The 9,748-nt window shown below is 42.2% G+C and overlaps 1 protein-coding gene across 1 annotated transcript; it reads right to left on the reverse strand.

Annotated features, from left to right (window-relative positions):
• Window positions 1–594: 594 nt before the first annotated feature.
• LOC112560549 (maltase 1-like) lies at window positions 595–8,409 on the reverse strand. Its single transcript, XM_025232464.1, is given in 13 exon segments — window positions 595–1,435; window positions 1,438–1,489; window positions 1,733–1,867; window positions 2,149–2,334; window positions 2,544–2,727; window positions 3,414–3,529; window positions 3,873–3,995; window positions 4,476–4,595; window positions 5,203–5,298; window positions 5,300–5,379; window positions 5,942–6,121; window positions 6,814–6,945; window positions 7,894–8,409. Coding segments are annotated over 12 exon segments (1,689 nt in total). The 5' UTR covers window positions 6,920–6,945; window positions 7,894–8,409; the 3' UTR covers window positions 595–1,124.
• Between the last annotated feature and the right edge of the window lie 1,339 nt (window positions 8,410–9,748).

Here is a 9,748-nt window from a genome sequence, read left to right on the forward strand (position 1 = left end):
AAAGTTGTAAACAGAAAATTAAGACTAATGGGCCAGCTATCCAGCTTGCTGTGACCACTCAGTGACCCCTTGGCCAGTGGCTAAAGTAATAGTACCACGGTCTAACACCACCTTGACAGACTGCAACAACCGCATGGGCGGTCCCAAGACCGTTGTACTGCGCATGCGTGAGGCCTGTATACACAACACCTCCTCGACCCTGACCGTCATCCTGGTGCTACTCGTCAAGGGCTGATGGTGCCACTGCTGAGAAACACCTAGTCGGTGAAGCATATCGAATTACCAGAGTGTGACGGCCACTGGCCCCAGCAGTTTGTCAACTATAAATCAAAGAGAACTTTAAACGAAACCAACAACTGGTGTTAATTTTTTTTTAACTGAGAAAAATTAGACGCTTGTTAACGGAAGCGATAACTCTATCATGGAAAATTAAAACTTTCGTTGCAAACATTCCTTAAAGCTTTGTGAATTTATTGACATCTGTGTTACACAATATAGGTAATGTCTCTCATCTCTATTTTTACCTGTTTTTGTGTGAAACAAGATGAAGCAACACACAATGATTATTTATGGCGTACAACATCAACGAGAAAATGAATAAAAAATAAACTTTATTTTATCTTCAATACTTATTGGCAAAAAAGTTAATACTCTTGAGTATCTATGTTAGCAAGTTTAATATAATGAAAAAATATAGACAGGAACAATTCTAAATCTGACTACATATTGCAACTAAAGGTAATAATGCTTATTGCTGTTCGATGTTTGATAAAACTGGCAACGCATCTTCCGTGGATGAGCTAGATGGTTTGTCTGTGAGTAAACTTTTAAGTAGAGGCCAGATTGCTTGCACAAATACTACACTTAGAGTTCACATTCAAACAGCCTGGCTAGCCAAGATGACCGCAAAAGTCAGACATCGAAGCAGGTGTGGGTGTATGCATGCGCATGTGTGCGTGTGCGTATGTGTGTATGCATGTTTGCTTTGTTCATCTTTGGTATTTCATTGATTACAGAGGCACAAAAATGTTCATCATTTCACAATATGTTCAATATGCGTCTTATTTTAATTATAATTTTGCAAACTGTCTGATGTCTGTTCCATGTGGTGTCTTTGGTACAGGTTAGAATAGTTTGATGACAAGGCCATCTCCTGGTGAGGTCACCAACCTAGAAAGCTGAACCTCCCTATTCTTCAGCTTGGTGCTAACATTGCTGGTGCAGAGCACCACCACACCACGCTCACACCCGACTGGTGCCTGAGAGTAGTCATCCTTCGAGACCTCCTGTCCTACATTGATGATCACCAGGTAGCGCTGAGGCGGACTTGGGCTTTCAGTAGGTGGCGCTAGATGCCTGATATAGGAGAAAATATTCTTGTTGGTGACTGCATAGCGAAGCTGTCCCAGCTGGAAGACTGGTTCCTCTCGCAGGCGGCCAGAGCAGCGAAGAGCTGGAGGGTTGTCTGTTCAGCCGACTCCTTCTGTGCCTGGTATCAGACATACGGGTGATGACTGACAGAAGTCATGGAAACATGTCTTACTAATCTTTGTGTGGTATTATTCATGATGAAAAAGGACAGTTTGTTTGATGTTATCTATTTAGCCGACAGTCTGCAAGGGACAGTAAAAAGACAGTTTGTTGTGTTTAAATGTTCCCTAAATGTGGAATCAAGAAATTCGTTTTCAGGTTAGAGAGAGAAAAAATAGAGAGATTCATTAGGATTGCTTACTTTGACATTGCAAATTTTATAGTTTGGATGGACTGGTAACCATGGTGATGAGTTGGTAGAGAATCCGGCATTGGCGCGTGAGTCCCATTGCATGGGGGAACGAACTGGGTCTCTAGACACCAGGTGATATCGCTCCTGTTAACATAGTTTCAATACACTTTTTAAAACTTATGGTAGTTTAGGACAAACCAGCAAAGCCACACGCGCTTTCAGTATTACTTATCTTCAGATACAAAGCGGCACGCGCGTGCGCGTTTCTTCACAGACACAAATTAAAGAAGAAAGCAAAAGATAGTACAACTATCTGCTCACCATCTTTGATACCTTCCATTCAGGAGACCGGCACCGACCACCTTTGTGCGCCTCTGAAACCTGTGTGGAAAACTCGAGGAGAGGGAATTTGCACTTGGACTCACCGGACCGAAGTTCTTTCCAAACGGATCCTGCGTCTGTTCAAAGGTCACAGAGATGCCCTGCATGCCCAGTTCATCGCCGTAATAGCAGGTGGGGGTTCCCCGCAGGGTCAGCAGCATCAGGTTCAGTGCCTCAACGTAGCCGGCGCCAAACTTGTCAGCTATTCGCGCGCGGTCATGGTTCCCCAGCTGCTCAGTCACAGGACAGAGGCTGAGATCAGTTGTTATGAACTATTTAACTAAAACAATGGATGAATAATTTACCCTGCCATGAATATCAGTCATCCAATCTTCAGTAAACTTTGAGAAACATAGTGGTTTTGTACTGCACAAAATTTTGTTTATCGTAAATAACTAAAAGTGTTGGCCGCAGTAAAAGTTTGCAAACCAATACATACAACAAACGTAGGCCAGCCGCCGTGAGGCAGGGAGCGGTACTCTCTGTCCACAAGCTGCTCCATCTTCTCGCCGGACAATGGCGCCTTTAGCTCGTCCACAAGATCCATGTTGAAGGGGTTAGCCCCGCAGCCATAGTAACGGTTGCGGATTGTCGGGGGAGTGTAGGTTTCTATCACCATGAACCTGCAAAGTAATCGACAAGACTTGAAATGACTTAGCAAAGTGTAAGTATAAGGAATGCGTTGAACAAGAAAATGCAACTCAATGTTGCCTTTTTTTTTAAAAATCAAAACCTGTAATTTTGGCGAAAACTGTTCTCTCTGTTAACTTCTGTGGGTGCAATTCAATGTCAAACTTTGTGTTTCCTGCATTCACAGGACAGATTCAATAAAAAGGGGAAGTGCACTTACGCCAAAATTAAAAAGCACGAGATGCACTTAAAAAAGGAAGAATAAAAAACTGATTGTAGAAACATTTACTTTTAAAATATTTCAACTTTTCATTTCTCACTGTTTCGGTACAGTATTCACTTACATGCTACTTTTAGTTGGACAAGGAAGAGAGATTCCTGATTAATAACTTGTATTTTATTAGCCATAACAATGTGCCACGCACATCTCCTGAAACTTGAATGTTTGAGCACAAGCACGGGTGACTAACATCCGGTTTATAATCTGTTCATTAGTTCACTGTCTTCTACGATGCCTTTAACCAACTCTTGTAAAACCCTTGATCCCCACTTCAAGCTAACAAACAAAGAGCACGAAAAGTCTTACTGTACTTCTTCGGAGAATGTTGTGCAGGATAATGTAATGAATAGGAAACAAAAATCACAGAGACTGAATAACTAGAAATAGCACCTACCTTACCTGCTTTTACCGTCTTTACGTTGAAATTCATCGAGGATGTCCCGCCAGCCACGCACGATGTCAGCGATTTCCGGCTGTGATGCCGTGTAGATGTGGTCGTAGTACTCATACTGAAACTGAAGGCAATCAACGAGGAGTTTACCTGAGACTGAAGCCATCATTTCGGGTCAAGAGTGATATACACTCGCCATTTGGTTGAGGCGTTTTTGGCTGATGAAGGGGTAGGATTGATGGCAAGCGGAGAATGATTGGACAAGAAAAGAGATATCGTTTCAGCTTCCGATTCACAACACTCTAAGGGGTTATTGTAACTTTTGCACAGTGAGACCAGCATGACAGGGTATGTTTACCATAAGTCCGTCCATATTTTGTTCTGGACCTCAAGAATAATGGGAATAAAGGAAGATTGAAAAGAATCTTTAATACAGAATTGGTTTGGTGTTTTTTTAAAAACTGTACCGGGGGAACGTCCTGGTCAGATCTTGGCTCGTCTTGGCTCGTATCTTCAATTTCAAACAGAACTTCCAGAGCGTCGACCCTGAGGCCGTCAACACCACGCTCCATCCAGAACCTAACAACATCCTGCCGACCAGACGGAGCCAGAAGTCAATGACAGTCAATCCAGACTTTAAATATGTGTTTCAGTTAGTTCAATCCAATTACATCATTCTGTCTCTTTTTGTTTACCCAGCCTGTCCGTCTGTTTGTCTACCAGTCAGTTTAACGGTCCACAGTCTGTTTTTTTTCCCCTATCTGTTTGTCCATATTTATTCTGGTTCACAAAATGCCAAAGCTCATCTTAATGACCAAGTATGCATTGTTTCGTATGTATCGCGTTTTTTCACGATCGTAACCATTTAAGCCTACAGCAAGAACACAAGATCGAAATCGAGTATCATAGATGATTCCGTTGCTCTTGACACTGACTTTTAACTTCTCTCCCTCCCAACCTCCCTCTCTCAGCAACATTCTGCAGCTCTAATCTTGCTTGCCTCCTCGCACACTCAACCCCGCCAGACATTGTCCATCCCCAACTTAGTATAATTTCACTACTATCTTCACCTTCATCTCCTGCACGACCATAGGGTTGCGGTAGTTGAGGTCGGGTTGTGCTGCTAAGAAAGCTGTGTAGTAGTACTGCTGTCGCCCCTCATGCCACCGCCATGCTGTGCCCCAAACACGCTTAGCTGCCGACACGACCAAGGTGTCAATGGCTATAGCCACCAAAAGACAATTAGCTAGGGGACAAAATAAGTATCTACTCACCAGCTGACACCTAGCTACGGGAAGAAATAAGCTGGTCTACTCACCAACCTACTGGCAGAAACGATCTACTGAATGCCTGTCAACAGACATCTGGGGCAAAGTCCTCATGTTAATATCTACCCATTATTAATAATTAATTATAATTAATATACGTCCAATGACAGGAATAAATAATTAGAAACTTTAGACCTCTGATCTTTAAAAAAAAAAACAAACGAAAGGGACAATCTTATGAAATCTTATGACTGATAGAAACTAAAGCCTACCAACTGCCTGCTTTGAGACATCAGCAATGCTTCAACAACTTTCTTACTGTTGTTCGATTTTAGTACTTGCTGTTAAGCGATTAGTTTCCACGATGAGACGATTGAAACAGCTAGCCTAATCGCGATGAAATAATGTTGTTGTTGTTGTTGTTGTTGTTGTTGTTGTTGTTGTTGTTGTTGTTGTTGTTGTTGTTGTTACTTTCAGACATTCAACGAATCATGATACCGGCTAATCGGCTCCGGGCAAAAGAGAAAACCTAATTTAAAAAACTCACCCAGTTGTTGGGAGGCTGGTGTTTGCCATCGGCGTCCACTTTGCCATTGCGCCAGATGTAGTAGTCGTCGTAGGGTGGCTTCACGACGACAGCTTCTCTGGAACCAGTCGTGCTGATCGCTGGTGTGGTTGGGCACGAAGTCGACGATAATTTTAATGCCTGATGCCAGTGACAGAACGAAAGAGTTGTTATTTCACATCCCTGCCATATTTTCGCTGCTTCAGACTGTGCATTACACGGTCTGCTGCAGATGTTCACTGTGGTTGAACACACTCACATTATCGACTTTTATCTCTTTGTCTGTGTCCTCGTCTTCTGATTTTTATAGCCGTTAATTTTAGAGTTAACTATGGTTGAGCACAGTCACATTATTGGTGTCCTTCAGTCTGCTGTCTGTTTTTAGTAGGTTGAATATATGCTTACAGGGAATGTGACAGCATGTGACATTTTTTTCCGGCTAGCTTCTTTTAAATCAAACATCCTCTTGTTTTCTAATCTAGAACTGGCTATTGTAAAGCCGGTGACATTGTACGTCACATAAGTACTTGCTTTCATCACATTCCTCTATCTCTTCATCACTCTTTCCATCCTACCCTCCGGACCTTGGCCTCTTACATTCCTTTTTTTGTGCAATCCCTCTTCCCACTTTTTTTTTCTCATTCTCTCTGCCCATGTGGTCACCTGCATCGCACATCATCATGTTTGCTCATATCGCTATCACCTCTCTTGTGCGCTTCGTCGACGAGGTCATCGAAATCTTTTAGTGATCCAAAAATAGGGTCCACGTCACGGAAGTCGCTGATGTCGTAGCCGAAGTCACACATGGGGGACTTGCAGAAGGGGCTGATCCAGATGGCCTTGACATTCAGGTAGTCAAAGTGGTCCAGCTTCTGCCTGATACCTGACGACCAATGAAAGAACTGCGCGTGCGTTACATGACGATTATGCCGTGATCAAAACAATTCGCTGTAATCATTAAAAGCCGGATTTAATAAAACAAACCAGTATTAATCATTAGTTACAATGGGCATCATTAAGCAGATATCTATTGTAAGCGGTGGTAGAAGTGGTGTGAAGAACATATATCATAATGACACATTTAAAACTTCCATAAACGTATTTTCGATTACTTTAAAGACACCATCATCAATAAATGATTAAAATACAAAGGGTACTGAACATTACAAAAACATGTCTTTGATAATATAATTATGACAAAACATTTAATGAAGCCTTCATGAATAGGAAAACACACACAGAGGGATGAAGGGAGGGGGGGTCGAGGAAACCTCAGTTCCCCCCCCCCCCTAAAAAAAAAAACCCGACTGTCAGCCATGTAGACAAGTGTCACATCCAGAGAGAGGTATGTCGTAACCGAGATTCGAACCCATGATTCACATTGATGTGGCGACGGGCGCTTTAACCTCTACCCCAGCATCCACACCAGATACAACAGCTCTACGTATTTATATGACTAATAAACAAAACTACTTTTGTTTTTGATCCATATTTATCAGAATTTTTTTTTCTTCAAACGCAGCTCTCAGTCTTTCAGCTAATAAAGCGTTTCTTGAAAATTCATTTCCAGCTCACCATTAAGATCGCCAACTCCGTCCCCATTGGAGTCGTAGAAGGAGCGCGGGTAGACCTGATAGATGATGGATGTTTGCCACCACTCGAATTCCTCCGAGCTTGCCATCTCTTTCACCTGACGACCAACAATACCTACAGACAGATCAACGAACCGCACTGATAAACATAATGGAGGTAAGATTATGGTCATTTTCGTACAGGGTATATCTTTACCATCATTTCAGAGAAGTAAAAGAATTTTGCTTACTGAAAATGAAAATGACGCCTTTGTCAGATGCTTTCCCCGTACTTATTCAGGGTTACTATAGAGCAGTGGTCTCAAACTCATATTAGCATGTGGGCCGCAGTGGAAAGTAACAGCCAGTCAGCGGGCCGCACCACGAAAAGAAAATGTTTTTTCATTAAATTTTACGAACACTACTGTCACTGCAGTTAAATGCTAAAATAAAGTTTTTATAATTATTAATTACATTTAGTATAGTTTATTACATGCACAAGCAGTTTAGTTTATTAAAATAAGTTGACGTTGTCTCTGTCACTAATAACGGGGGTAATTTTCACTGCGGGAGTTAATCACCAAGCACAACATACATATACACCGCGGAAGCAATCAGCTAAACTACATATTGCAATGCTTATTGAAGCTGGCTGCTTGACTCACACATAGAAACATCTGGCTTAGCGCCTAGCGTCGTGTCATACACCTGACCCCTGTAGAGCAAACAGATATACCCGACATTGCTTACACTACCATCTAGTAACATTAACAAGGCAGAAGCATCGGTTTTCATGGCCTACCCGAATGCTAGAAAATGGGTTATTTTCTTAATCTGAAAAGCAAAGAACATTTGTGTGTCTGGGTCAAGGTGACAGCGGACTCAGGATGTGTGGTTATGTAAATGTAACCAAAGGATGACTGGTAGGAACATCGAACATGGCCTGTGAAATTCGCTCTCCGTGATAATTAAAAATTACCCATCAGTCAAAGCACGTAAAATAACCTATCCAGTTTTGAACAGCTAGCGAAATGTTACTGAAAGAAAAGTCTCAAACACAGAAGCTTCTAGCCATTGGACTTACTTTAGTGTCTCTTTAGTGACTTTAGTTTTGATCTGTTGGTTCAGTTCCTTTGTTGGGTTCACCTTGCTGATGCCCAGCGTCAGTGTAGACAAATATACTCAAACACTTGTACTCGCTGTCGCTTCCCTAATGCGAGAACTCGTAGTCAGCAACAAGTGCGTGACATCGCTCCGCAACTTGCTCACTCGGTCCTGCCCCTCCCTCTCTTCCTCTCTTTCTGTTTTCGAAACCAAACACTCTAATTCTGGATGCTGTCCACTTTTGTTCTGCGTGATCGAGAAAACTCGCAGTTTTTTGTTTGGGTTTTTTTTTTTTTTTGTTGTTTTTTGTTTTTGTTTTTGGTTTTTTGTTTCTTGCTGTGAATTATTTTTCCACTTGGAGCGACTAGTAACATTTTAGAACGAAGAAAATAAATATCAAACATAAGCAAATAAACATGTGCACCTAGGTTATCATCTAACCATAATGGAAACGAATGTCCCTGCCAAATTTGGAGAGGGGTGACGAAAGGTGTTTCAACACACCGGCCCATCCCCGTCCCCTCCCCCCAAACACACGCATCCCCCTCCCAATCCCCACTTTGCTTTTTATATGTAATATTTGATGGCTCTCTAAGTCCATCATCTGCAGAGGCAAACATCAGTTTGGAAAATAGTTTCCCGTGCTTTATATAATATCTCTCTCTGCCTCACAAGCTCGAGTGGCTTGTACCGAAAAAGTGTGAATTTGTTAATGCTTTATGTTAGGCTTACATGACATTTAGAGATTGTCAGATTACTGCTAATTAAATCTTTTGATTTACATGTCATTTTCTGTCAGTGAGAAAAAAATCATTTTCAGCAGTACTGAATTTTAGCTAGTGAAATGCCCAGAGAATTCTTTGGCAAGATGCGCGTCATGTGACTAGATTCCTTTCCATCCCGACTTCCAACAGCAAAGGAAATATCCGATTCTATTTATATCTGTTGTCGTCTGCAGCAGTTCAGCAGAAACTTTTTAGCTAGCACTTTTTGATAGTCACTAAAGCGAAGAACCCTTTTCCTTCTTCGTGCTCTTCCCGAGAGATAAAACAGAAAACAGACAGACACGTATGAAGTGAACTCATAAATGGCGTTATCAAAACTCAGTCACCGGCCCCAAGACGATAGCAGTAATGTCACAAATACCCGCAGGCTGTGCTCTCCAAGGTCATGATGAGTGAATAAAACATTGCACTTACTGAATAGCGTGCTCCAAATTACCACAGACACGGTTTTTGATAAATCTGTGAGTTTGTGGCTTCCTTGATTTGTGGGAGATGGCGAGGGCGACGGGCTACAACACAAAGGCTGACAACCTGCTGAGCAAGCACGAGGCACAGTGGTCTCCCCTTCTACAGTAAATGACTATGTACCCTCACGGCGTATATAATACAAGTTCCTAGAGCCCACCCACTTTCCATACATTCTGTGCACTGGGTGCATGGTTGCGCGAGCAGTGCTACCCTAGCGACCTTTGAGCGGGTAACGTAGCATTGAATTTCTGTATAAACAGCCGGCAGGAAGCAGTTCCTGCATCGCTGGGGCACTCGAAAATATAGTAAAAATATTGCAAAGTTCATGGGTTGATAACTCATCTCAGATTACTTTACATATAATATGACATATTTTCTCAGGACTGTTATATACACGGACGTGTATACAAGAATAGTAGTGCGAAGACCGGATATTGGAAAAGGAAAGCCAATGGGCAGCGGCAGGTCTTTACAACAACTGACGTCAAAGCGGAAATGACGTTATTGGATTCAGTGCGTTGTGAGGCTTGTAAGGTTGACGTCATCGTCTGAGAGTGACTTCCCTTAGTTGGGTAAACAAAG

This window comes from Pomacea canaliculata, linkage group LG3, assembly GCF_003073045.1.
Source record: "Pomacea canaliculata isolate SZHN2017 linkage group LG3, ASM307304v1, whole genome shotgun sequence".
Taxonomy (NCBI): domain Eukaryota; kingdom Metazoa; phylum Mollusca; class Gastropoda; order Architaenioglossa; family Ampullariidae; genus Pomacea; species Pomacea canaliculata.